The 27,867-nt window shown below is 39.8% G+C and overlaps 1 protein-coding gene across 1 annotated transcript; it reads left to right on the plus strand.

Moving 5' to 3' along the window:
* On the plus strand, nucleotides 1-27,867 carry NUS1 (NUS1 dehydrodolichyl diphosphate synthase subunit). Its single transcript, XM_034990388.1, has 5 exons — nucleotides 1-550; nucleotides 13,443-13,568; nucleotides 14,705-14,854; nucleotides 20,681-20,780; nucleotides 25,055-27,867. Exons 1-5 carry the CDS (start codon nucleotides 136-138, stop codon nucleotides 25,143-25,145), a joined length of 882 nt encoding a protein of 293 aa, XP_034846279.1. The 5' UTR covers nucleotides 1-135; the 3' UTR covers nucleotides 25,146-27,867.

Here is a 27,867-nt window from a genome sequence, read left to right on the forward strand (position 1 = left end):
GAAAGGGGTTCGGGCGTGGGGGGCGGGGGAACGTGGAGCGATGATGGCCCGCGCCGGCCGCAGGGCTGGATAAAGAGCCGTCGCGCCGCGGGTGTGGGAGGGAGGGAGGAGAGGGCGCCCGGGCGCCACGAGAGTATGACGGGGCTGTACGAGTTGGTGTGGCGGGTGCTGCACGCTCTGCTCTGTCTGCACCGCACGCTCACCTCCTGGCTCCGCGTTCGGTTCGGCACCTGGAACTGGATCTGGCGGCGCTGCTGTCGCGCCGCCTCCGCCGCGGTCCTAGCGCCGCTCGGCTTCACGCTCCGCAAGCCCCCGGCTGTCGGCGGGAACCGCCGTCACTACCGGCACCCACGCGGGAGGCCGGGCCCGGCCGCCGCCCACCCCCGGCTGCGCTGGCGCGCGGACTGCCGTTCCCTGGAGAAGCTGCCAGTGCATATGGGCTTGGTGGTCACCGAAGAGGAGCAGGAGCCCAGCTACTCGGACATCGCGAGTCTCGTGGTGTGGTGTATGGCTGTGGGCATCTCCTACATTAGCGTCTACGACCACCAAGGTGAGGTCCGGCGCGGGTAGGGGGACCGGGGCGTCTTCGACCGCGGGGACCGCACATCCGGCAGATGTATCCCGGACGTGCGGCTCACCGCGGCGCTCCCGCCTCTTCCAGTTGCCGGGTCGCGAGGCCCGTAAGTGCAGATTGCGGTGCCAGCGCTTTCAAGGAAGGGTGATAAGATTTAGTGAACACCTGGGCGCCTGGGTGGCTCAGTCGTTGGGCGTCTGCCTTCGGTTCAGGTCGTGATCCCGGGGTCCTGGGATCGAGCCCCGCATCGGGCTTCCTGCTCCGCGGGAAGCCTGCTTCTCCCTCTCCCTCTCCCCCTGCTTGTGTTCCCTCTCTCGCTGTGTGTCGCTCTGTCAAATAAATAAATAAAATCTTAAAAAAAAAAAAAAAAGATTTAGTGAAAACCTACTAAGTTCCTGCTTTCTCTGCATCTAAAAAATATGTCTTATTTATAATGCCTCAGTAAGGCAGATGGTATTTGTATACCCTTGTTTCACAGAAGAGGGACCTGAGGATCGCCAGCATCTGTGCTTTTTCACGTATTTGCCCTTTTGTTACACCACAGTGTTTCTTCAGAGATTCAAGGAACTGCTCTTAAGTCCCTGTCAGGCTGTGAAGGACTTAGGCATAAGCTGAGGGATCGGGCCAACTAGCATTTGAACTGGGCCTACGAAAAGTATGTGAGAGGCTGGACAGGCAAAAATGAAACTAGTCACCTAGTCTTCAGAGGTCTGGGGTGGTGTGCAGTCGTGGATCCTTAGTGGCTAACGCAGTACTTGATAGAGTAATTCCCTCCTTTAAGTGCTGATTGAGGGAATGAATTGCACCGTGGGGAATTTTGTTAAGTACAAGAATTCAGCGCTTATTGGGTGGCTACAAACCTTAAGCACTGTGCTAAGCACATTCCTTGTAATTTTGCATTTAACTCCATGGACTCTGAGGCTTATGGGGAGTAGACACGTACCTAAGTGACATGGTTAGTAACAAGAGGTGTTGAGAGTAAGTAACCACTATGAGAATGGGGGAAAGAAGTCCCGAATGGAAGAACCTGAGATGTTCAGGCAGAGGGAGTGGGCTTTCAGCAGGACATCGAATTATAAGTTGGCGGTAAGGTTGAGGAAGGCTCTGAATGTCAGGCTTGGGTTCAGTCAGATTTTGAAAGCAGTGGAATTTTCTTAGAGACAAAGATGTGGTAACAATGATTTAGATGTACTGGTATGAAGGAAAGGAAACTAATGTTTTATTCTCTGTTCAGTAATGTAAATTACTGGTATGCTCCACAGAAGCTACAGTTTGATTTTTTTCCTTAAAAATCTTTGTCAAATAGGTGGGTGTTAAGTGTGGGGATTTGTCAGAAAGAGTAGGTCAAGGTCAGACAATAACTCTTAGAGGGTATTAATCTTTGACCCGTCACCTTCCTTGCGGTCAGCAAGGAATATGGTGACTCAGTAGCTTGTCATCATCAAATGATATTTAACCTGTAGGGTAAAGTTTAATAGGGGCTGACATTTTCTCGAACTTCCCAAAGAAGTCAGCAGACCAATAGAAATCATGAGACTGTTAGGAAGGGACACAATCTTTGCTTAAACCAGTGCAACAGAAATATTGCCTGGGGAAAGAAGTGAAGCAGAAATGGAAATTAGTTGAAGCCATTAAGCAATGTGGTGAATTGACTTATAAGTGAATCCTTATGCACAGGTGATTCTTTTCAAGCAAATACCTTTACATTCCAGAAGGGAAGGCAGATGTATAGCCAAACAGTTTAACTTGGTGACTAAGCCTACTAACAGAGATTGTAATATTGCCATACTTCCTTGTTCCAGCAATTGCTGTTAATTGCTGATGTGGTTCAGAAATATCTTGTGTCACATTTGCTACAAGAAAAATGGTTGTTAATGAAAAGGAAGAAGTCAAGCTAACCACGTATTGACAGAAAACAGAATGGAGGTTTGGTTTGGTTTGGTTTGGTTTTTAGATTTTATTTATTTGAGGGAGAGAGTGAATGAGAGAGAGAGCGTGCACGCATTGGCAGGGGGAGGAGCAGAGGGAGAGGGAGAGGGAGAAGCAGATTCCCCGATGAGCATAAGTCTGAGCATAAGTCTGACGCCTGGTTTGTGATGGCTGGAGTGGATGAAGGCAGGTTGGTCATGTCTTCACGTAGTCTTTCTATATGGCTGGCTTGGACTTCCTTATTTAATAGTGACCTCAGGGTAGTCAGATGGTAGCTGACTTCCCTCCAAGAGTGTTCCGGAAGACCTATCCAAACTTACAAGGCCTCTTTGACTGAGCTTAGGAAATCTTGCAGTGTTACTTACTTTTTGGGTACAGATTTCTCACACTGACATTAAAAATGCCTGCCCAGTGTACTCCCAGCCACCTCAACCTACTTCTCACTATTTTATATACCTTTTGCTGTACCCACGTTTAGGTTACTTGATGTTCCCTCCCACCGGAATGTCCCTTCTCCTTTTCCTGACAAATGGCTGTCTACTAGTCACAAGGCTGTCATTGATCCTTGTAAGTCCATCCTCACTCACTATCACCTCTTAGGTAGCCTGTCTTGACTCTTCCATTCTTATCTTGCTCTATCCTGGGATCGCCCCAGAACTTTGTACATCTGTAAAGGTATTTCTCTATTCTAAAGTAGTAGTCACGTATATGGGCCTGAATCATCTTACTAGGTTGTAAGCTCCACAGATGCTATCTATCCTTTTCATTTTTGCTTCTCCTACAGTGTGTAGTTTGGTGTTATACATGTAATTTGTTTCCCAACATGAATACCCAGGAACCTTAAAATAATGGAGGGAAATGAAGGAAATGAACATAGTTTGCCTGAGTTATGTATTTGGCACAGTGACACAGATGCTGTTGGGAAGTATGGTTTTACTAGGTACTTATTGTTGTCCTCATATTGAAACACAGAGTTGGAAGAAGTGTTAAAGTCCAGTTGTACTGTGATTGCATCTTGATATAATGAGCAATACAAATGGGTGCTTGTCTTCCTTCATGTGGAAACTCCTGTAAGGGAGCATCTGTTCCTAATCTTCACCTTTGTGTACTTCATGTCTTGTGCAGAATTCCACATGTACCTTAGCATCCTGGAATGTCCTCTTGATTTTGTGCCACAGTTAGCTATCTGGCGAAAGGCTACCATCAATCTTTATAACGTCCACTCTGTAACCCCTAGGTAGCCTCTTGACTATTCCATCCCCACTGTGCTGACTTTGAAAAGCTGTATACTAGGGCGCCTGGGTGGCTCAGTTGGTTAAGCGACTGCCTTCGGCTCAGGTCATGATCCTGGAGTCCCGGGATCGAGTCCCGCATCGGGCTCCCTGCTCGGCAGGGAGTCTGCTTCTCCCTCTGACCCTCCCCACTCTCGTGCTCTCTATCTCATTCTCTCTCTCTCAAATAAATAAATAAAATCTTAAAAAAAAAAAAGAAAAAGAAAAGCTGTATTCTGCTTTTGTTGACTTTTGAAATGACCTCATTTTCTTGAGTACCCTTCTGTTTAACTATAGTACTGGACCTGTGTATGAAAATAAACCTTTACTTAATAGGAATAGTTAGCCTTTGTTGAATTCTTACTATGTTCCAGATACTATGCAAAAAAGTGCATTAAATCCTTAGCAGTTTTACACCTCAAGAAACTGAAAGCCAAGCACCCATATCTAGTAAGGAGCAGATCTAGAATTTGAACTAGATACTATTGCAAAGATTTTCTACTTAATCATTTTGCTATACTGACTTCCACTGGTAAGAGAATGTGACTATAATGTCACTTATAGTACTATTCCTAATTATGTTGGGTCATCTTAAAGCCTTGATTAAAGTGGTACTTATCTACAGGTAATGGAAATGATTTGTAACATATTTGAAGGCAAGTAGAATTTTCTTCATACCACTATTACAAAGGTTAATCCTGTGAATCATAGGACATACTTTTTAATCAACTAGATTTAATTTTATGGAACTCCTGCTCTGTGTTGAACTATTTCTTTGTAAGCAGAGTCTGTGAAGACACTCTTCTCATTTTTAAAATGTGCACCCAGGGGGCTGCGAAAGCCCACGGGGTTTGTTCATTTCACACCTCTCTCCTGGGGAAGAGCTGGGACTGGGCGCGCCCCGCTTGTTGCATTATGCTGTGCCACCCTCACGCCTGCGTCTTCCCTTGCTACCGCGCGCTCGGCCCAGTGTAATTGGTGTTCTGTGAAGTATCCTGGGGCTCTCCCTTAAAATAAAATTGTTTAGTGGCGTATAAGATTTATTTTGTTATGACTGTTTTAGTCATGTAAAATTTTAATGGTAGTTTTTTTTAATTTTAAATAATTGCTTCATATGTTATCTTCTCTGAAGATTGCCTCTGATAGTGTAATTGGACTGTTAGAGAAATTAAATGAGGGTAACCACTAGGTAATGGGTCTAGTTTAAAAGGATAAAAGGTAGGCCATTTTGAAGGATGGGCATTTATAAAGAAGTTAGTACATTAATTCTATAGCTGGTTAGATGTTTTATAATTAGGAGAGATTGTTTTAGTGTTTATCCCACTTTTCTCTCTTCCCTTATCTTTTTTTTAAAGATTTTATTTATTTATTTGACAGAGCACAAGCAGGGGGAGCAGCAGAGGGAGCTGAGCAGGGATCCCGATGCAGGACTCGATCCCAGGACCCTGGGATCCTGACCTGAGCTGAAGGCAGATGCTTAGCCAACTGAGCCCCCACGTGCCCCATTCCTTGTCCTTATAAATACTTGTTGTTAGGTGTTTCTTGAAGTCTGTTTCTATAGAAGGGAGGGGATAACCATGGTAAAAATTCTAATTTCAGATTTAAAAGAAGATATATTAAGTATGCGCTTTAAAAGTCTCATTTTATGGAATTCATTATTCATTTCACATAAATTTTAAAAGAAGCAGTGTTTAAGGAATACAGATAAGATTTGCTGACTGAATACTTGTCTAATTAAACTCCTTCTTACTTGGTTCCTTTAATTTGAAAAAAGTATGTATGTCATGGTTATATTACCCAGTTATGTATGCATGCTTGAAAGAGTAGACTAAATATCGAACCTACAATTCTAAAATGTCATTTTAATTAATATAGTAGAGATTTCAAAAAGACTACAGTAAGGGTCCTGAATACAGTATTAATCTAATAGGTGGACAGAGCATACTTAATTCCACTCTCTTGGAAATACCTCTCCTGGCTTCCGTGACATCATGTATGCTTGGATTTCTTCCTGTCTTGCTCTCTGAGCCTTCTGGCTTCTCTTCATTTGTTCCATTTCTAAACATTGGGGTGTCCTAGAGTTTTGTGCCGCTTATATGTATATATGCCCTTGTCATTCTCTTGTTCATTCTATCTCCTAGGTCAAGGGTCATCAAACGTTTTCTTAAAGGGCCAGCTAGTAAATATTTTAGGCCTAGTGGGTTAGAAGTCCTTGTTACAACTACTCAGTTCTGCCAATGAGGCAAAAAAGCAGTCATAAATGTGTGGGTGTGGCTGCATTCCCATAGCAGTAGTTTGCTGACCCCTGTCCCAGAGCCCTTTCTCCAGTCTGATCACTTTAGATATCCTTTAAATGCTCGTACCCAGATTTGTATCTCCAATCCTCATCTCTCCCCTAATTCCAGACTTCTTTATCCAACTCACTGCCTAACAGGGTTCACTTTTATTCGACATCTCAGATACTTAACATGTCCAAAACAGTACTCTTGAATTTCCCCCCACCCCAGACCTGTCTCTCTCTTTTTCTTATCTTAAAAAAATACTAGTACCTTCCAACCAGTTGCTTGACTAAAAACTTAGATTTCCTCTTTGAGCCTCTTACATCATATTCCACCCGTAATGTGTCAACAGGCATCCTTGGCCTTTCCTCTAGAATATGTTTAAAATTCGACACTTGTTTTGGTTGTCCACTGCAGCCACCCCAGTTTGAGTTATTATGTTTCACCTGGATTATTGCTGTAACCACCTGATTGGTCTTCATTTATATTCTGGCCCCTGTATAATCCATTCTTTACTCACCAGTAAGGTGATCTTTTTTGTTAACATCATTCGAACTCTGAATGAACAGCTTCCTATCGTACTTGGAATGTTTTCTGAGCTCATTACTAAGGCCCACAGACCCCTTTGTATTACCCTTTTGCCTCCATCTCTGTCTGACCTCATATAATGCTCTTCATTCCACTTACTTTCTATGTTCACCAGTTATACTGGCATTTTTGTTTTCTTTGAATGTGATGAAAACCTAAATGCTGAGAGAATATGCAATAGCTATAGTAGTAATAATCTCGGTTCTGAAAGTATTGATTTTTGTATTTTGAGAGCTAAACAAAATCAGCAAAGACTTTTTTGTTAAATAATGCAGTTGTTATAATAATCAGGAGATTAGCACTAAGGAAGGATACATGTTACAAAAGTGAAAAAAACAGGATACAAAATTGCATGATCATTTAAGCCAGGATTACACATGCAGGAGAACAAAGACTAGGAAATACTAAAAACTGGAAGTGTTATGATAGGAGGTTGGGGACATTCGGTTTAGGATGAATGGTTAGGGGACGTTACCTTACCTTGTTGATTAAACATTGAGCATTGTATGTAGATTTGAATACTAGAATTTAAAATAGTTCTTTCTTAAGACTATAAAAAATTTACATTTGGCCCCCAAGTGCACAGCTAATGTTTATCAAGAAATACCAAAAACATAGTGACCTTTCTGAAGTCCAGTTTTCCTGGCATAATATTTTTTTTTTAAGGAAATTATAGCTGTTCCTGGGTGTGTGTGCATGTGCATGTGTGTGTTTTTAAAAATAGTTCTTTCATATATCTTTTCTCTCTATATTTACATGTAGCTTATACTTAGGAAATTGAGAGTACATGAGCTATACTTGTAGAGCAACAAAACGTAATACAAAATTCTTTAAATTATTATTGCAAAAACTTATTTTAGATTCCTAAATCATTCTTAAAGAATTTAAATAACTGTTAGCCCTGTGAAACCTTAAAAGTCTTTTAAAAAAGAGCTCTAGTCCTAGTTTTTTCAAAAGATGCTGCTTATTTGTAAAAAGGGTAGTTGTATATATTTAATAGAGTTCAACTTTGGGGGAGGGGAATTCAAAATGTAACGGGTATATTAGTAAAGTGGGTTTAGCATTGTGTATTTATCAGTGTTAGAAATAGTTACGGAACTGAGTAAGTAGAATCCAAGAGACCTGGATTTCAGGCCAAAGTCTTAAAAACTCTTGACCAAGGACAGTAGCTTGACCTTTTTGGGTCTGTTTCCTCATCTGTAAAAAGATGAGATAAAATAATTATTTGAGCTTATTACTGTATGATTCTGTAAAGTATGATTTTCTCAAAAATGTATTTACTATTGTTTTTCCCTTAGGTCAGTTATTTCTGAATGAATGTGGTCCCAGCTTCCTTTTCTATAAAATGACTTTTGTGATAGTTTCTTTTATTACAACGTTTTGGCTTTTGTTGGGATTCTGTGAAGGCAAACAAGATGAACCATGATATGAAAAAAAGAACTCCATAAGTATAAATACTTGCATAATATCATGCTATGATATTACTAGAGGAATTGCCTATCTTAGTCAAAGGCACTCTTACAACTTGTTGCATTTCTTGTGTATATTGTGAAATCTGTGTGAGTACACGTTGAATCCTGAAGAAAATTTTAAGTTGATAGTATTGCTTATAGGTAAGTAGGATAGATATGGTGTATAATCAAGATTTCTGGACGAGGCAAGCTATGAGGTATCAGGAATCATTTTGCTGATACTGTGCTTTGTCTGTGTATTTAGCACTTCTCAGAAGCTGTGCTTGTATATTTAATTTCTCCATCCAAATCAGCCAAGATAAAGGTTGTGTTTAAAATAACTTTATGAACATCTTTATAAAAAATACTTTGTAACTGTGCCTCTGTATTCTTCCGTTTTAACAGAATTTCTGCCTGTGTGCATTAAGGAGTGCCTGCTTTTATTGTGAGAGGTTCCTGGAAACTTCTTAGAAATTCCATTCAGTGACATGTCCCTTTAGGTTTTGTTGTTAGGTGGCACTTTGTGCACTGATAATTCAGTTTATTAAATAAACATTGAACTCCTGCTACGTGGAAGGTTACTCAGGGGAAAAGAGATGAGTAAGACACAAGTTCATAAGTAAGACTACAGTTTGGTAGGGGGATTAAGCTATAATTATAATAAAAAGTAGAATATTGTTTATTATGGAGTTTGGAGGGAGTGAGGGTGAGTCTGAGGAGGAATGGGGCATATCTGGCTGGGGGGATTTTGGAAGGGCTTCTGGAGGGTAAGTGACATTTTAGCTGGCCTCTGAAGAGTTTTACTAGGCATGGGGCTGGGAAGGTAATATAAAGGATGGAGGTTGGACTCACATCATATGTTTTGGGGGGAACATAAGGCAATTCTGATTTGCTGGGAATAGAGTACTACAGCGAAATAGATTCATTTTTTTCATAAATATAAATTATTTCCACCCACCAAATGTGGAAACAATTGGCTGCAATCTTTTTTTTTTTTTTTTTAAAGATTTTATTTATTTGTCAGAGAGAGAGAGATCAAGCACACAAGCAGGGCGAGTAACAGGCAGAGGGAGAAGCAGGCTCCCCGCTGAGCAAGGAGCATGATGAGGGACTCAATCCCAGGACCCTGGCGTCATGACCTGAGCTGAAGGCAGACGCTTAACCGACTGAACCACCCAGGCATCCCTAGGCACAATCTTAATGCTGATCTGAGCAGTATGTTCTTAATACATTAAGCATTTGGGGGGCCACTGGAGATACTAAAATTGGAATATGTCAGGATTGAAGATGAACCCAAAGATTAATCTGGTTGTCAATCTAGTAATACATGCTAGAAGGGGCAAGAAAACCCATTGGAAGGTGATTGTAATATTTTAAAGAAGAGTATTGCTTGAAACCAGTTGGGGACAAGGAACAAATGGAAATGGATATGGGAAATATTGCTGTAGGCGAGTATATGGGTTTAGGGTATTAATAGGGCATTGGAGGTGGTAGTGAAAATACTGGAGAGTAGAGAAGATGCCTGGGTGACTGGGCAGATAGTGATGTCTTTATTAGAAACAGAACAACAGAAAGGGCTATGCCTTTTTTTTTTCCTTTTAATTATATAGATAGTTTAATAGCAGTTATGATTTCAAATCACCTATTGTCCCATCATCCTTACACATTCACTGTTCTCATATTACCTATTCCCTTTCAGGCCTTGTCACTAAGTGCATGTAAGTTTTACACTTATAGTACTGCTCCATTAAAAAAAAAAAAACAAACTTGATATAAGTGTTTGAGAACTAGCTTTAAAAGATAAGCTGCCAAATTTTAGGTTGGTTCATTTTCAGATGCTTACAGAACTAGGTAGAATTAGATATTTGAATGAACTAGAATTATTCATCAAATGCTGGTCCTGTTTTTACTTAAAATTTTAATGTTTTGTTCATCTTGGATGTTTTTGCATTAAGTTGTTAAAGATATTGCATTAAGGTATTATTTATCTTAATTACTGAGTTTTTTTGGTGCCCCATTAAGTTTTGCCTCACCTATGTTACCCTTGTCTTGGCCCGCCCTGAGTAGTTATAAAGTCCTGTGGGTGACTAGACTTAGAGAAAGGAGCACGTGGACAGAAAGAGAGGGCAGAGATAGGAACTCTAGGAGTAATCTCCAGTTACTGGTGGGAAGAGGGAAAGGGCTCAGTGCAGAGTGAGAAGGGGCCATTTAAGGAGCATGTTGGGAGTGGAACCAAGAAAGGGCATTCAGACAAGCTGGGGTAAGGATAGAATTTTGAGAAGGAAGCAGGGTAGTCATTAATGGTGACACTTGAGAAAGATTGAGAAGGAAAGGATATAGATTGAGAAGAGGTGGTAACTGTTTTGGTGATAAAGAATAGCACCCATTGATTTGGAGAGAGCAAGAGTTCCTGTAACATGTTACCACTTAATCTGGAAGCTAAGGCAAAGATGAGTGCATTGGTGAGAACTGAAGCATAGGTCTTCAGAGTATCAAAGAAGGATCAGTGTGGTGTAAATAGGCAAAAGCAAGGGTTCCTACTGGTAGGTTACTATTGAAATGAATAACCTTAGCTCATATGAGAAATTGATTTGTTTAACATTTTAATAAGTTCCATATGTCCTGGCAGTAGTGTCATAGAGATTTTGCATTATTTTTGAAATCCATATGCCTTCCATAATTTACACCTATGATACAGACCAAAGTGTGGTCTAAATTATCTTTTATTTGTATAAGTAATTGGAAATCTTGTAACATTACTAAGTCTGTATTATACAGTTGTTTTGTAGTATATGCTTTTGTCATACATGTGAATTTTATAATTGACTTGAAGATGTTTATATCCTACATATCTGTATTATTGCACAAGTATGACTATACTAAACATTGTTTTTCAAATAGCTTCTGATATTAATCACCTTTCTTTAAAAATTTTGTTTGTATTTGGGACTATTTTTTTGTTTAATTTCACTCTGGATATGGGTACTATACAGTGTTCGCTTTTATTATATTTCCTGGCTTTTGATCTTATGATTGTGGGCTTTCATAAAGGAGCCACAGCCTTAGCCCCTGCTCTCGCCCATGTATGCTTCCTTACCTTTGGAGATCTTATTTCTCACTTCTTGTGTGTATGTTTGGCTTTCACCTCCAGGAGGATGACTCCCAAATGTATGTCTACGTCTCCATCCTCCATCTTGTGTTATGTTACCTTCCCAGCCCCGCCCCTGTAGAATTCTCCTAATTCTTCATTGGCCAGCTGAAATGTCATTTACCCTAAAGAGGTCTTTTTTGAAGTCCCCCAGCCAGTGTCTGACCTGTCTTTTTCCAGCAGACATTTATCTGTTGAGTGTCTGTTCTATGCCAGGCACTGTGCTGACCCCTGGTAAGCAAAAGAGTTAAGATCTCTACCCACGTGCTATTTATATGACCTCTTTTGAATGTCATTCCCTCATGTGTCTTAATCACTTTTTCAGTACCCCCTGCCTAAATATTCTGTCATCAGCTGTCTAAAACTAAGTTTATTTTCCTTCAAACCAGTTCTCTTCTAGAATTTCCCCACTTTAAAAAAAAGTCATTATTTTCTGTTAGCTGAGATTAAAGCCATGGAATTTTCTGTGTTCACCTCTAATTAAGTCATGCTCTTCATTCTCTCAGTTTTTCTTTTATAATGAACTCCTTCCATTGCTTCATCAAGTTATGAGTGGACTATTACAGTACTCTCCTGCCTGACTTTCTCTGTAGTGTTGTAAGGTTAATTTTCCTAAAGTTATAAATTTCCACCATTCCCACATTGCTTAGAAATTGTTGGTTACCTGTTTGGTAGACAACATGAAATGAAAGTTAGGTCTGTCCCCTTTTCTCAAATCCTTTGCACCAGCAACATTTGTCTGTCTTTTGAGTATTCAGTGTTTTTTCTTAAAAACAGTATCCTCTCCATTTTAAGTTTCTCAAGTCAGCTCAGCTCAAGTCTTGCTTATTTTACAAAGCCTTTCCCTACAAAGCAAAGGAGACTGCTTTTTTATCTTTGAACTGCTGTTACACATATACCACCAAGTTGACATGTGTATACAGCAGATTCTGTGTTATTTTGTATATATATTTACTGTGTTCTCTCTCCCAGTTAATCCTTGAAGTGCTTTAAAGTCAAATCTGACAGAGTATAGAGTAGGAAAACTTGATAGCAGTTAAAAAGCCACCACTAGAAAGCTGCCCCTCTGAAAACAGCTAAAAACTTGTCACTTATTTTTAAAGCTCTCTTTATTAGTTTTGTATTAAACATAGTTTCTTCATCTTTCTCAGTGACCTAATAGCAATTAAAAGTTTTAACTTTTCTGTGCAACGTTAAAGGATCAGACACAGTTTTATGTAGTATATTTTCCATGCTTTGTTTGAATTTACTAAATTTTGGTTTTGTTACTTTTGTATATTCTCTCTACTTTTTACATAATTCATACTAGTTCCTCTTATTAAAAAGAATCAAGGGGCTCCTGGGTGGCTCAGTCGGTTAAGCAGCTGCCTTCAGCTCAGGTCATGATCTCAGGGTCCTGGGATTGAGCCCCACATCCGGCTCCCTGCTCAGCGGGGAGCCTGCTTCTCCTTCTGCCTCTGCTGCTCCGCCTGCTGTGCTCTCTCTCTCTCTCTGTCAAATAAATAAAATCTTAAAAAAAAAAATCAAGGGGCACTTGGGTGGTGCAGTTGGGTATCCAACTCTCGGTTTCAGGTTGCGATCTCGAGGTTGTGGGGTCAAGCCCCCATCGGGCTCCATGCTAGGCCCAGAGTCTGCTTGAGACTCCCTTAGCCCCCCCGCCCCCCCCCCCACCCACAGCACTCAGGCTCTCTCTCTCAAATAAATAAATAAAAATCTTTAAAAAAAACTAGTCAAATTAAGGTAATAGTACTGAATGCATGAAGTGCATCTGCAAGGAAAATTCATTGGACTGGGAGTCAGGAAGATAAGGGCTCTAGACCACTGCTGCAGTTTTTAAATTCTTGGACAAGTCTCTTCAGGACTTTGGGTCTCAGTTTCTTAATCTGTAAATAAAGGTTTCAAGTAAATGATCTCTTAAAATGTCTTTCTCCGTCTAATTTTATCATATTCATACTGACTCTAAGTAGTCACTCCGTCCTTTTTTTTTTTTTTTTTTTAACATTAGCTTGACTCCAGACTCTTCTGTTAACAAAGTTTTGTTGTGTTTTTCTTTTATATTCTAGTTTAGGTTCAGTCAGTCCCTACTTTATTTGGAATTTGTTCAGTTCTGGGAGCAGTGTTGTTTTCACAACAAACATCCATTAATTGTTGAAGAGGATAAATTAACCTAGTCGGGATTTACTTGCTTTTTTTCTTTTTAAGGTATTTTCAAAAGAAATAATTCCAGATTGATGGATGAAATTTTAAAACAACAGCAGGAACTTTTGGGCTTAGATTGTTCGAAATACTCACCAGAGTTTGCAAATAGTAATGACAAAGATGATCAAGGTAAGCATGAGTGTAAAATTCAGTATCTAACTTATGCAGATGTGTTTTGTGTTTCAGGGCAAATTCTGTCACTCATTCATTCATTTTGCCCTCTAGGTCTTTACTGTCACCATCTTTAATCATCAGATTTAGACTTTTCTTTCTTCATCTTGTTCAAAGATAATTTTCAGAAAAAGATAAAATTATGAATTTCATAGATATTAAAAAATAAACACATGGGGTTTTTTTTTGTTTTTTTTAAAGATTTTATTTATTTATTTGACAGAGAGAGACACAGCGAGAGAGGGAACACAAGCAGGGAGAGTGGGAGAGGGAGAAGCAGGCTCCCCGCAGAGCAGGGAGCCCGATGCGGGACTCGATCCCAGGACCCTGGGACCATGACCTGAGCTGAAGGCAGTCGCTTAACCAACTGAGCCACCCAGGCGCCCAAAAATAAACACATGTTAAAGATTTTATTTAACTCATAAACAACCAGGAACCAGGCAGATTTTGTAACCAGTTCAAGAGTCCAGAGAATGGACACACAGACCAGGAATATTGAAATGAATATGTAAATGGAGGCAAAACTGGTTTTTCTATGGGGTTACAGAGAAGATAATTGAACCTCTACCAGACAAGAAAGAATTTGCATGTAGATAGATAAGAATTTGGCATTGCTGTCAGTTACCTAGAATCCTGTCAATTGTAAGATAGGTCCCCTAGAAGCAGAATCTGATCAGGTGGACAATACCTATTCCGTTGAAACACATTTTTTTTCCTACAGTCTTCATTTTGATCTTCTCTCATGTTATTGCTAACTGTCCTATGATTGTAGATGACATTTTAGATGAGTGAAAATTGTAAACTAGCCTATAATTCCTATATTCTAGCGGTTTCATTCAGAGATACAAGGTCTCTGAGCTCTCTAAGAGGAAGGCAGTATATAAATATATATACACAAATGTGATGTGTGAGTCCTTTTAGAGGAGTGTAGATAAGTATGTTTTGATATTGAATTTGAAGGACTTAAATGATTCTTGTTTACTCTAAGAACTATACTTTTATTTTAGTCTGAACTTAATATTTCCTGAAATGGATTTTGAAATATGTCCGGAACAGGATGTTTTACTTAATAACTTGTTTGTTTTTTCCTCCAGTTTTAAATTGCCAATCGGCGGTGAAGGTGCTCTCCCCAGAAGATGGAAAAGCAGATATTGTGAGAGCTGCTCAGGACTTTTGCCAATTAGTAGCCCAGCAGCAAAAGAGATCCACAGATTTGGATATAGACATGTTCGACAGTTTACTTAGTAAGTTTTATATATATAATATATATATATATGTTTTTAGTTTTGTCCCACAGTATTAAGGAGAACGTCTAGGTTCCGTTTGCACGATAAAGCCTGATTTTGTTGTTGTTACACTTGTGATGTTTCTGAAATCTTAAAGACCCACATGTGAAAATGGTTTTGAGATAATGAAATTTGTAGTCAACTCACTTGCATGAGAACTTACTGGTAAAGGAGAGGATATGAAAGGATTTTGGGGGGCAGTGATGAATATTCTTGAATATATTGCTGTCAGCCTTTTTCTGGGATGTTTTCCTATGCCAACAGTGAGTTCTCCAGTTATCCAGACACTGTATGGGTGTCCAGCAATTCAATTCACTTCTGATGCTAACCACCTGGAGTCCGGGTTTGATTCTCCGGGTTTAAAGGCTCAGTCACACAAGACTGCCCCCACTTCGGGTACCAGTTGCAGTTCTCAGCCACCTGGACTGGCCACCTGTGCAGGCCACCTGATCAACTGCCTATAAATAGGGGGTTCCCATGACTCTCTCCTAAGGTTTGCTAGTTTGCTAGAATGGCTCAAAGAACTCAGGAGGGAACTTCACTTCTGTTTACCAGTTGATAATAAAGGCCACAAAGCAGGAGCGATCCAGTGTAAGAGAGTAGGGCAAGGTCTTGGCGGGGTTGGGGGGGGCGGTGCAGTCATCATTCGTGCCTTCTCTGGGCGAGTCACCCTCTCAGCACCCCATTATGTTCACCAACTTGGAAGCTTTTAGAACCCTGTCTTTTAGGGGTTTTTATGGAGGTCCCTTTATGTTAGCATGATTGATTAAATCAGTGCCTATTAGGGTTTGAACTCCATCTCCTGCTTCTCTTTCCCTCCTTACCTGGAGTTTGGAAGGGAGGGCTGAAAGTTTCAGCCTTCTAATCACATGACTGGTTTCTCTGGCAACTAGCTCCCATCCTAAAGCTATTTCTAGGTCTAGAGGCCCACCAAGAGTCATCATTAACATAAACTCAGGTATGGTGTAAGGGGGCTTATTATGAATAACAAAAAATACTTCTCTCACTCCTATCATTCAGGAAATTGCAAGGATTTTAGGAGCTCCGTGCCAGGAACCTGGACAGAGACCAAACATATATTCTTTATTATGTTATAATATCACACTCCTCTGTGTCTTTTTAGTTTGACCTATCTGTTGAGTTTGAATTTAACAGCTATTTAAGAGGCATTCCCAAGAATATAATCTTATCATTCATTGCTCTGTTTTTAGTATTCTTTCTATTATGTGATACCAAATATACTCACTGTATTTGTCATGTTGTACCAAGTATAGCATTACACTTTTTTTTCCTTTAACTATTTATAAAAAAGCCTTCAATTTGCTTATTCTCTCTTGAGCACCCCTAGGAACTTTTTGCCTTAACTTTATGGTCCTTCTGCTTACTGGCATTATCCTTAATCCATTTGAAGAAAGGCAGTGCTTCTAACAATTTCATGTCCATTGGTAGTTTCTGTAGCCATACAATTTCAGATGTACATTTTTTGTTCATTCACATAGAGTTTTCATTTACCTTACTCATTAATCGTGCATTTTCTGTGTAACTCAGTCATTTAGTTGACTCTCCATTCTTGTTTCTTCCACTTTGACACATGTCCGTCCCAGAGCACAATCGTTCTTTGGCCACGTGGTCTCAACTAACTCCTGACTTTCACTGAGTACTCACTTCTTCCCCTACTCTCCTGTCCGCTCTTATTCCCTGTTGTAGTCAGTATTCAGGCTGAATGAATAGACTTAAAGTAGACCATTGTAGGGGCTCATTGTAGGTTACTGGAGTGTTGACTGTTTACTGGATTCTGTAAGGCCTCAACCAGAGGGTAATTTATGAGGGTGTCCTGAAAGTGATGCAGGGACCAAAGGTGGCCCTTCAGGTAGCCTGTGGAGACCTGCTAAAGCTTTGAGCCCAGGTGTTGTCTTCAGGGGTAGTAAACCCACGATACGTGAAAATCTACACGGTCCATAAGTTAACTTACTAATCCAACAGAAGCAAACCTCAATACTGTCACCCCCAAAAGTTCTCTTCTGACTGCGGTTAATCACCATTCCTACTCCTACCCAAGGCAACTACATGCCTGCCTTTTGACTATACTTTTGTCTTTTCCAGAAATTATATATAAATGGAATTATATATAGTCTTTAATGTCTTGCTTTGTTTCCTTGGCATATTATTAAGGTTCATCTATGTTCCATGTATTAGTAGTTCATTACTTTTTGTTGGTGAATAGTATTCAGTTTTATGGATGTACATTTTGTTGATCCATTCATCAGTTGATGTACATTAGGTTTGTTTGAATAATGCTGCGGTGACCATTCACATACAAGTCTTTGTGCAGGCATGTTGTCCTGTCTTTGGTACATAGCTAATAGTGGAATTGCTAGATTGTGTGGTGAGTGAATGTTTAACTTTTAAGAAACTGCCAGATTATTTTCCAAAGAGGCTATATACTATTTTTGCATTCCACTAGCAACGTAGAGGAGTCTAGATTCTTCACATCCTTACCAAGGCTTAATATTGTCAGTTTGTGTGTGTGTGTGTGTGTGTGTTTAATTTTAGCCATTCTAGTGGGTGTGTAATAGTATCTCATTGTGGTTTTAATTTACATTTTCCTAATGACTAATGACATTGAGCTTTTTTCATGTGCTAATTTGTCATCTGTATCTTCTTTGGTGAAGAATCTGTTCAAAACATTCTATTTTCAATGGGTAGTGTGTCTTGTTACTGAGTTTTAAGAGGTCTTTATATATTTTGGTACACATCTTTTTTCAGTAATAAGGTATGATATGAATGAATACTTTCTCACAATCCATTTTTTTTCTTATTTTTCTTAATAGTTTCTTTTAAAGTATTTAATCTTTAAGAAATCCAATTTATCATTTTTTTTTTCCTTTTTAGATCACATATTTGGTGTCATATTTAAGAAATCTTTACCTAGGGCGCCTGGGTGGCTCAGTTGGTTGGGCGACTGCCTTCAGCTCAGGTCATGATCCTGAAGTCCTGGGGTCGAGTCCCGCATCAGGCTCCCTGCTCAGCGGGGAGTCTGCTTCTCCCTCTCCCGCTCCCCCCTCTCGTGCTCACTCTCTCTCTCTCTCAAATAAATAAATAAAATCTTTTAAAAAAAAAAAGAAATCTTTACCTAACCCAGAGTCATAGTTCCTTTCTTCTAGATTCTTACCACTTTGGCTGTTATGTTTAAATCTGTAATCTATTTCGACTTAATTTTTGTGAATGGTGTGAGGTAAACAAAACCAGTTGTTCTTCTACCACCATTTTTTTTTCCCTTGAATTACTGTAACTCTTTTGAAACTCAGTTTACCATAAATCCTTGAGTTTATTTCTGTACTTCTTATTCTATTCCATTGGTCTGTATTGTCTGTCCTTCAGATGCCACACTGTCTTGATTACTGTAGTGCCTACTATGGTAAATTTCAAAATCATGTAGGGTAAGTCTTTCAACTTTGATTTTCTTTTTCAGAGTTAAACAACTTTGGCTACACTCAGGGCCCTTTCATGTTCATGTAAATTTTAGAATCAGCTGGTCAGTTTCACAGACAAACCCCAAAATGCCCTGTTTTGATAGGGATTGGGTTGAATCTAGCTCAATTAAGGTAGACTTGCCACCTTAACAATATTGAGTGTTCCAGTCCATGAACATGGCATATCTCTCCACTTATTTGGGTCCTAATTTTTCTTTTAACAATGTTTTGTAATTTCAGAATTTGGGTTTCTGCTTCTTTAGTTAAATTTATTCCCAAGTATTTTATTCTTTTGGATGCTATTATTAATGGGATTGTTTTCTCAATTTTGTTTTTGGATTGCTTGTTGATAATATATGGAAATATAGTTGTTTTTTTAATATTGATTTTGTATCTTGCCACCTTGCTAAAATTCATTTACTAGTTCTGGTAGTTCATTTTGCAGAGTCTTCAGATTTTTTAAATACAGGATCATGTTGTCTATGTATAAAGATAACAACTGCTATCTCTGCTCAAATTTTCTATTTTTAATTTTATTTTTTAGTCTGACTGCCTGTGTCTGTCTAGATTTATGTGTCAGACAATGATATGTGCACGGATTGTGCTCAAACCTTAAATTTGTAAGGCTTCCCTGATCTCTTTGTGATGTGAGAGTGCATTCAGAGTTGCCGCCAGTTCTCAAGTCTTCTTGGCTGTTGCTTTTCACTGGGCTTTCTTGCTGCCCTCTTCCCCTGCCCGGTTTCCTTCTTCTCATGTGTGCAGTTCCCTGGTCACCCAGGAGTGTGTGGAGAGTTTGTATGAGCCCTTGTTCCAGGGATCTTCCTGGTAAATTCCTGACCATTATATTGCTTGCCCTCCCTGGGGCTACAGCATCAGGCTAACAGGCTGTGGGTTTTCCTCATTTGTTCACTTTTGAGTTTGCCACTTTTAGCTGGCAAAACCCTAGCTTTTCATCATTGCCCCCTCTCTCTGGCCCACAGTCTCCAGTTCCAAATTGAGTCCATATCTTTTGGCTACAAGCAGCAAACCTGCTAGTTTTGCTCTCAGCACCATGCTGGTAAAACTCTAGTTCTCTCCATTTGATTGTTGGGGGTGGGGGGGCGGGGGCCATGGGGAGTTAGGACCATTCCCAGGCAGGAGAGACAAAGGCCCCTTACCGCTGCTCTTACCTGAAGCTCTGGCTGGTGTTTCATTATTTTTCTTGTTATTAAAAGAATAATTGTCTGCTTCTGGCCTGTATCCAGTCCCTTTATATGTTTGGTTTTATCCAGTTTAATATGTGGTTTTTGGGGGGAGGATTCATCACCTTCACACCACCATTAGCAGGAAGTTCCTTCTTGCCATTTTTGATTTAATTTTTTTTTTTTTTTTTTTTAACTAAAGAGAATTTGCTCTTTACCAGGTTGAGGAGTATATATTCTTCTTAGTCCACTTACCTTACCAATATGGGCTTTAAAGAGACTTTGTTATGGAAATAATTCTTTATTACTGCTGGCTGGGCCTGTCTAATCTAGTCTCCTATTTAACAAATGAAACAACTAAGCCCTGGGGAGGTTGTGTGACCAAAAGTTAGTGGCAAAACTGAAGTTACTAGAAACTGTTAGAGCCTGGGTCTCTTGGATTATAGCATCTTTTCTGTTCTACCAATGACTATTTTAACTTTTATTTTATTTTACTTTATTTTTTAAGTAGTTGCACTATCCTTATCCCCTCTTTTTCTCAAACCAGGTCTTGTATGGAAACCAGTAATGAGACCAAATGGCCATGCCTTTACTGAGGCAGGTGTATGGTGTTTTCCCTCCCTAGGCAGGGGCTCTGGAGAAAACTTTCATACTGGATAGCTAGGAGTTGATCTTGCTGGGTCCTTAGCTATAAAATGAGGGGTATTGGGGAAGGGGAGGATAGTAGTTACTTTTATAGTTCCTTTTCATCTCTGAAGTTACATGATTCTATGAACTTATATGATTCTATAAGCATTTGTGCCCCCAAAGCAGTGGTTCCCAGAATGCCAGGAGAACTCTTATGTTGAAAGGTGGATGGGATTTGGGGACTGCCTGTAGGGTTTAGAATGGGAGTAGGGTTACCCCTTCTTATCAAGTAATCACTTCAGTTAAATGGTCTTTAGACAAAACTTTGACATATGGAAATAACATAGGTATTAAAGTATATGTTAGGCAGTGGGGTGGGGGTTGGAAACCTTTTGAAGGAAACATACTCAGAGCATAAAAAGCCAATTTGATTAACCGATTTTGCCCTTGGTTATTTTATTTGTAAGCAATGTATGTTAAATTCCTGTGTATTTCTTTTTAAGGGTCAACTGGTTTTCCTGATCCTGATTTAGTATTGAAGTTTGGTCCTGTGGACAGCACATTAGGCTTTCTTCCCTGGCACATCAGATTGACTGAGATTATGTAAGTAGTTAAAGTGTCCCGATTTTGGTTCAGTTCAGCAAGTGTTTCTCGAGCCCAGCACTATAGTAGGTATGGTGAGAATTCCCAAAGACTTAGAGTACTGGTCCTCTCCTTCAGGTACTTCACAGTATCGGTGGTAAGATAAAGACATATGTAAATGACTCAGACACAAGAGAGTGTGGTTGTGCAAGTATTTGGTATTGATTCAGATTGTCATAGGAGACCAGGAGTGAGAGATACCTCTGTGGGCCAGAGTTGTTGGTTTTACAAAAAAGATATGACTTGCTCTGGGGCATGTAAGATGGATAGAATTTTTATAACTAGAGAAAAAGGTGAGAAGTGTAGGGAATGATGGACAGGGAAAAAAAAAAAAGCTGGGAGGTGAGGAATGAACATCTCGTTTTCAAGAAATAGTGAGGGAACTGGCCATACCAGAGCGGAGACTTAGCATTATAGCATTAGATGGTAGAATAATTGACCCTTGAACAATGTGGGTGTTATGGGGGGACCCCCATGTGCAGTCAAAAATCTGCATATAACTTGACTCCCCAAAAACTTAACTACTAATAGCCTACTTTTGACTGGAAGCCTGACTGAATAACAGTCAATTAATACAACTTTGTGTGTTGTATGTGTTGTATACTGTATTCTTACAATAAAGTTAGCTAGAGAAAAGAAAATGTTATTAAGAAAATCATAAGGAAGGGGCGCCTGGGTGGCTCAGTCATTAAGCGTCTGCCTTCAGCTCAGGTCATGATCCTGGGGTCCTGGGATCGAGCCACGCATTGGGCTCCCTGCTCGGCGGGAGGCCTGTTTCTCCCATCCCACTGCCCCTGCTTGTGTTCCCTCTCTCACTGTGTCTCTGTCAAATGAATAAATAAAATCTTTAAAAAAAAAAAATTATAGGAAAGAGAAAACACATTTATAGTATCATGCTGCATTTATCAGAAAATACCTGTGTGTAAGTGGACCCATGCAGTTCAAACCCATGTTGGTCAAGGGTCACCTCTGTAAGGTGAAAACATAATTTGGGGATATCGATGCTGGGAAGGCTTTAAATACCAGCACAAAGAATATGTATAACAGTTTCAACAGGAAGTAGGAAACCACTAGCCTTTGGATAGCACAGAAGTGGTGGTTTTAGAAGATTTGTTTGGCACCTGTGTATTAGAGTAGATTGGGTTTGGGAAAGGATTAGGTAGAGAGACAAGTGAAGAGGCCATAGCTATGATTTAGGGGGTCATACAGTGATGAGAATGAAATTGCTTATTTAGAACAGAGTTGGCCAAACTTTTTGTATAAAGGACTAGGTGGTAAGTATTTCAGGTAAATACGTGAGCCATCCAGTCTCGCAGCTCCTCACTGTTGCAGCTACTCAGCATTGGTGGTGTAGCCAAGCGGCCAGAGACAGCACATGAACAAACGTGTGTGACCGTTGCAGTAAAACGGTGTTCACAGAGACCCGTGGCGGGCTCGTGGGCTGTATTTGCTGGCCCCTGATTTGATTTGATTTAAAGATTTTATTTATTTATTTGAGAGAGAGTGTGAGCGCACAAGCAGGGGGAGCGGCAGAGAGAAGCAGGCTCCCCACTGAGCAGACTAGAAAGTCAAGGGAACATTGATTTTTGAAGAGAAAATGTTGAATTCAAGGATAAGATGATTTTGAGGCCATAGTCTTATTTAGTGGAAACACTTAGGAGAGCAGACGAAGATGTAGAATTGGTCCATGGATGTGAAGTCAAGGCAAAAAAATGGATATTTGGAGATTGACAGTACCTAAGAAGTAGTAGTAGTTGAACCTGTGAGAATAGAGGAACTTTCTCAAGTGTATATAGAAGAGCACAGTACCAAGGGATCTTTTGGTATTTATGTATGTACGTATATATGTATGTTATGTTATGTCATGTCATGTCACCATACAGTACATCATTAGTTTTTGATGTAGTGTTCCATGATTCATTGTTTGCGTGCAACACCCAGTGCTCCATGCAGTACGTGCCCTCCTTAATACCCATCACTGGCTAACCCTTCCCCCCAGTCCCCCTCCCCTCTGAAACCTTCAGTTTGTTTTCCCAGAGTCCATAGTCTCCCATGGTCTTTTAAAGAAGTGCTTCAAGTTCAGGGGCAGGACAGGGAAAAGGTTTGTCCAATCAAAAGGCAGACAAGAACACATAGCTTGGCAGAATCAGAAAGAGCTGTAGATCATATGGTCCTGCCTCCTCATTTTATAGGTGAGGAGAAGGGGGAAGAGACATTGCTCTTCCTATTGCTTGTAATAAAGTGGAATCCACATCTCCAGACTTTGGGTTTCCTTATGATGGGTGTGTGTTTCTCTTGTTTCTTTCTCTCCAGGGGTTTTCTGAGTTTGATTTTAGCTGCCTTTTGGGTTGGGCTCCAAGAAAGGTAGCAGTGATCTCTTGTGAGGTTGAGCGTGGTTTGGAGGGAAGCGTGTGTTGTAGAACAGATGGATCTCCGTTTGAGTCTTGGCTATGCAGTCAGTAAGGTGACTTTGGATAGTTATTTAAGCTTCTCTGTATTTGTAAAATGGGTATTTTAAATAAGTTGAGGATTTAAGTCTGATAACTGACACCAGATACCTAACTTGTAACAAACTTTCCCATGGATCTTTGTACATATGTCTGTCCTAGCCCTGTCACATTATATTGAGGTCTGCTCTCTGTTTCTCTGCTGCCCACCAGACTGTAAGCACTGTGATGTCTTAATCATAATGGGAGAAGGGCAAGACCAGTTTGGAGGCACTGAGGGGTCCTGGCGCTAAGAGCTTCTTGAGGACAGATAGGAGATGAAGCCGTTGATAAAGAGGATAAAATGAGAAAGACTTAGGAAAGTGGGTTGTTTGAGGAGGACATCTGAAGCAAGCTTCAGCAAGAAGAGGGTCGTTAACTTTGTCCTTTGAGGATACTTACGAGCTTATCACTGCAGTAGAGGGAATAAGATAAAAGATTGAGGGCAGAGATTATTAAGAGATAAGGAAATGGGGAGGGAAAGGAGACTTCTTTCAGAATTTTGGGCAGTGAAAGGAAGGGAAAAGATTATAAGTCAATTGTATTTCAGTGAAGCTAGGGAGGGGAAAAGGAAGAATAAAGAAAGCATAGCTATGAGCACCACAGGGTCAGGCCAGGAGGTCATTCATGGTAGGTTTGCTCAAGTCTTTTTTCTTTTGTGGTGCACATGACTGGAACTCCGAACGTGGCTTGTACGCTGACCAGGTGTTTGGCTCTGGTACAGTTTGGAATTTCCAAAGCCTCACAATAAAGCTGTGTAAGTTAGAGAATTGTTTATTTTAATTATTGAAAATTATATTAAGGATTTCAAATACTTAAAGGGGAACCCTCTGGCTGTACATTCATCTGCCTTTACAGAGTTTGTCTTCACATCACACTGTAATTGCCTCCTTGAGCAATTAGAAATGGTGGAGATAAATATTCATTTATTGGCTGCTCACCACATGGCTTTAGCATACAGTCATAGAAGGATGCTGTGCTGTTCTGCGAGTGTTAAGCCTGGTTTTCATAAACCGTTCAAGTCGTACTGGCTTTACTGTGACAGAAAGGAGTTCTTTTTTTTTTAAGATTTTATTTATTTGAGAGAGAGCATGAGCAGGGGGAGGGGCAGAGGGAGAAGCAGACTCCCTGCTGAGCAGGCTTAATGTGGGGTTCAACACAGGGCTTGATCCCAGCACCCCAGGATCATGACCTGAGCCACCCTGGTGCCCCTAGAGTTCTTAAAGTGAATTTGAGGGAGATTCTTATAAATAGATCTCCAGTTTTGCATTAATTTAGACTTAGGCTTTGATATAGGTTCTGAATCTCTATCTCACTACAAGTTGCTCTTCTCTTATGGAAAGAAGGAGAGATTATTATTATTTTTTTTTTTTTAAAGATTTTGTTTATTTATTCATGAGAGACACAGAGAAAGAGAGAGAGAGGCAGAGGGAGAAGCAGGCTCCCAAGGAGCAGGGAGCCCGATGCGGGGCTCGATCCCAGGACCCCGGGATCATGACCTGAGCCGAAGGCAGACGCTTAACCATCTGAGCCACCCAGGCGCCCCAAGGAGAGATTATTTTTTACTTGGACTGTTTCACAGTGAGTTTAGCAGTCATTTAGTAGAAAAGGTTTGACATACTCTACGCTTATAATTTACTTTCTTCTCTTCTTAACCTCTTTTGGGTCATTATCCTTCTGGTTCCCCCTCCAAATCAAATTACAGTATATCATTTAATTGCTTTTTTCCCCCCTGTGCTTTCTTTTCAGCTCTTTGCCTTCCCACCTGAACATCAGTTATGAGGACTTTTTCTCTGCCCTTCGTCAGTATGCAGCCTGTGAACAGCGTCTGGGAAAGTAGTGAACCCTGGTTGTGTAATTTGATTTCAGGCTTTTGGAGAAAAGGACTCAAGTGACTCTGATGTTTACAAAGCACCTATGAAACCCTGTATACACCTAGTTCATAATCCTCATAATTTATCAACAAACACAAAAAAGTGTCTTACTTGAGAGTAAGAGTAAGAGTATGTGTGAGTATGAGTGCGTGTGCGTGTGTGTGTGTGTGTATGTGTGTAAATAAATTTATAAATGGGGGAAGTATTGGAGAAGGAAAGACGTAGACCTGCAGTTTGAACAAATAGCAGTGTTTTAGGAGCTGAAATTTCAGATTGAAAGGTTTCAGCCTCCACTACTTCCCTGTTTTTGTGGGGAGCAGAGGGGGTGACTAGAGCTACTTGGTTGTTGTTTTGGGGGGAGGGGAATAATTTTTGTTCAGTCTTTCCTAGTGACCGAACTTAATTTTTAAGAATAATATATTGACTTATTAAATGGAACCGTTTTGAGTTTGAGGGATCTCCAGAGGAATGGAGCTCTGTATTGGTCACGTGTTAAAAGCTTGCTCAGCTTTGGAGCGGAGGGCATACCTATTTTTGGATATCCGTCCATCTTCATCTCATTGTAGTGGAACAATGTGACTTGCAAGTGTTGCTCTGGTGTCTGTTCTGGGTTGTGAAGATATCTGAAAAAGAACTCTCACTACATTCAAATGCAGAATTTAAAAAATTTAAATACTGTATTAGACAGTCAAGAAAAGGTGAAAAGGTTATAATCTTAAAAGTAAAGTTGGAAGATTTCCTAAAATAGGAAAGAAAGTGACTTCCTTTTTTATTTGGTGAGCAGTGTGTACTGAAAGTTGGTTTAAAAAATATTTCCATTAACTATTTTTATTTAAAATAAGCATTTGAGGGAAGTTACCAAGGCAGCTCTTTTCTTCAAAAGTAGTAACCTGTTCCTCTTTGGAATACCACATTTTGGGCCATGTTAGTACCCAGGATTCTTACTCATTTTACTCAGTAAATCCTGATGGTGACTTTGCCTAAAAGATCTTTAAGTAAGATTGAGGCCTGTGTAGGTAATAAAATATTACCAAAGTCTACAAAAGTAATTTAAATTAATTTTACGTGTTCTCTTTCATGACAGAGAATTGCTCTGGTTCTGTTATTTTTTAAATGAATAAGTGATTTTTTGATAGGTGTTTAATATTTCTTCCCTCACTGCTGATCCTTGGACAGAAACCATTCTTTATATTTGATGGACCGTTTTCAGAAAAATCTTAAGTGTACAATAGTTGTCTAAAACTGGAGTAGCTTAAATACTAGGTCTCAGAAGTCTGAAAAATAGCAAAGAAGACTGGGTTTGGAAAGCAAGGTCTGAAGTTGCTTGTCATATTCTGAAGCTATGAAGAATAAAATGTTTCCACTTTGGATTACAAAACCCCATTTATGATTTTAAAAATTACACTTGAAATAAAATGATTAAACTAAATTTTGGTCCAGTGACATTACTTTGCACTTCATAGTCCTTTGTACATTATAAGACTTTTTTTTTTTAAGTCTTAATTTATTGCTGAAAGTTTTGTGTGAAACTGTAGCATATCTCTGAACTTGACTAGACAGCTTCTGATTTCTGTCCCCCTGTACTGTGATCCATGTTCTTTTGAGGCTTTTTTGCCTTAGTCTGAGACTGAATTTATGTCTTTTATAAACATGATATGTGTCTTTTATAAACATTCTGGAATATGTATGGCTTTAATGAATTAAATTTAACGGGCCTGATTGAAGTGAAGGGATTTAATATTTTTTAAAATGAAGTTAGTCAAACAAATTACCTACTGGGATATAGCCAGAGCTGCTAGAAGTTTAATGGTTGAGTCTTTGTATTTCTCTCCTTCCATTCATAGCAGTGTAGTATTTAGTATTATTACACATCAAAGTATATCTATAACCTGTGACCTGAGTCTATTATAGTCCTAGGAAGAGATCCTCAAAACAAGTTGCTAAAGATTCTAAATTCAGATACAGGCATTCCAGATCCTTCTCCTCATGAGTTTAACCGCTAGTATCAATCTCCACAACTTGAATGGCATCGGTCATTCTGTAATTCCTGCCCAAATCATCACAGTGCATCATCAGGGCTCCCTTTGCACTCCCAAGAAGAACTGATAACATTAAAGAAAACTGTTCTCTGTCTTTATGTGTACTCAAGGTTTTTGTCTTTACATTGTTTCTTCTTGACATTCCCCACAATGGAAAAATCAAATTAAACCGACTTGAAGGATGGCAGCTTGGAGTACAGCAAAAACTTGGAGTGTTTGAATTCCATTCCCAGTTCTGGTTGTGTTTTGTTTCTCAGAACCGCTTACTGTTACAACAAAGTTCAAAAGCTGCTTTTGATGTGAATACCAGCATTCTGGTATATTGGGGCTAAGGCTTCAGAATACCTGTCTCTGAGAGGAAGGTGTTACAATGCCAATGAGCAGTGCCAAATACACTGTGGGCATCTACAGCTTAACCTTTGAATGTATGTTACTTGATTAGCTCCCTCCTCCCATGTGATGGTACCATGCATAGAGTCAAACCCTTGTGCTGTTTTGTATGGCTGTAGACTTTGGCAACATGTAAATAATGTGTAAAGCAAGTTTTTATGATTAAGGAATCAAATTTATTGAATTTTATTATTGAAAGTTGAAACTTAACATGTATGAACAAAAACAATAAAAGAATATACTCTTTTCATGGACTATA

This window comes from Mirounga leonina, unplaced genomic scaffold, assembly GCF_011800145.1.
Source record: "Mirounga leonina isolate KUSES-001 unplaced genomic scaffold, KU_Mleo_1.0 Mir_53, whole genome shotgun sequence".
Lineage (NCBI taxonomy): Eukaryota > Metazoa > Chordata > Mammalia > Carnivora > Phocidae > Mirounga > Mirounga leonina.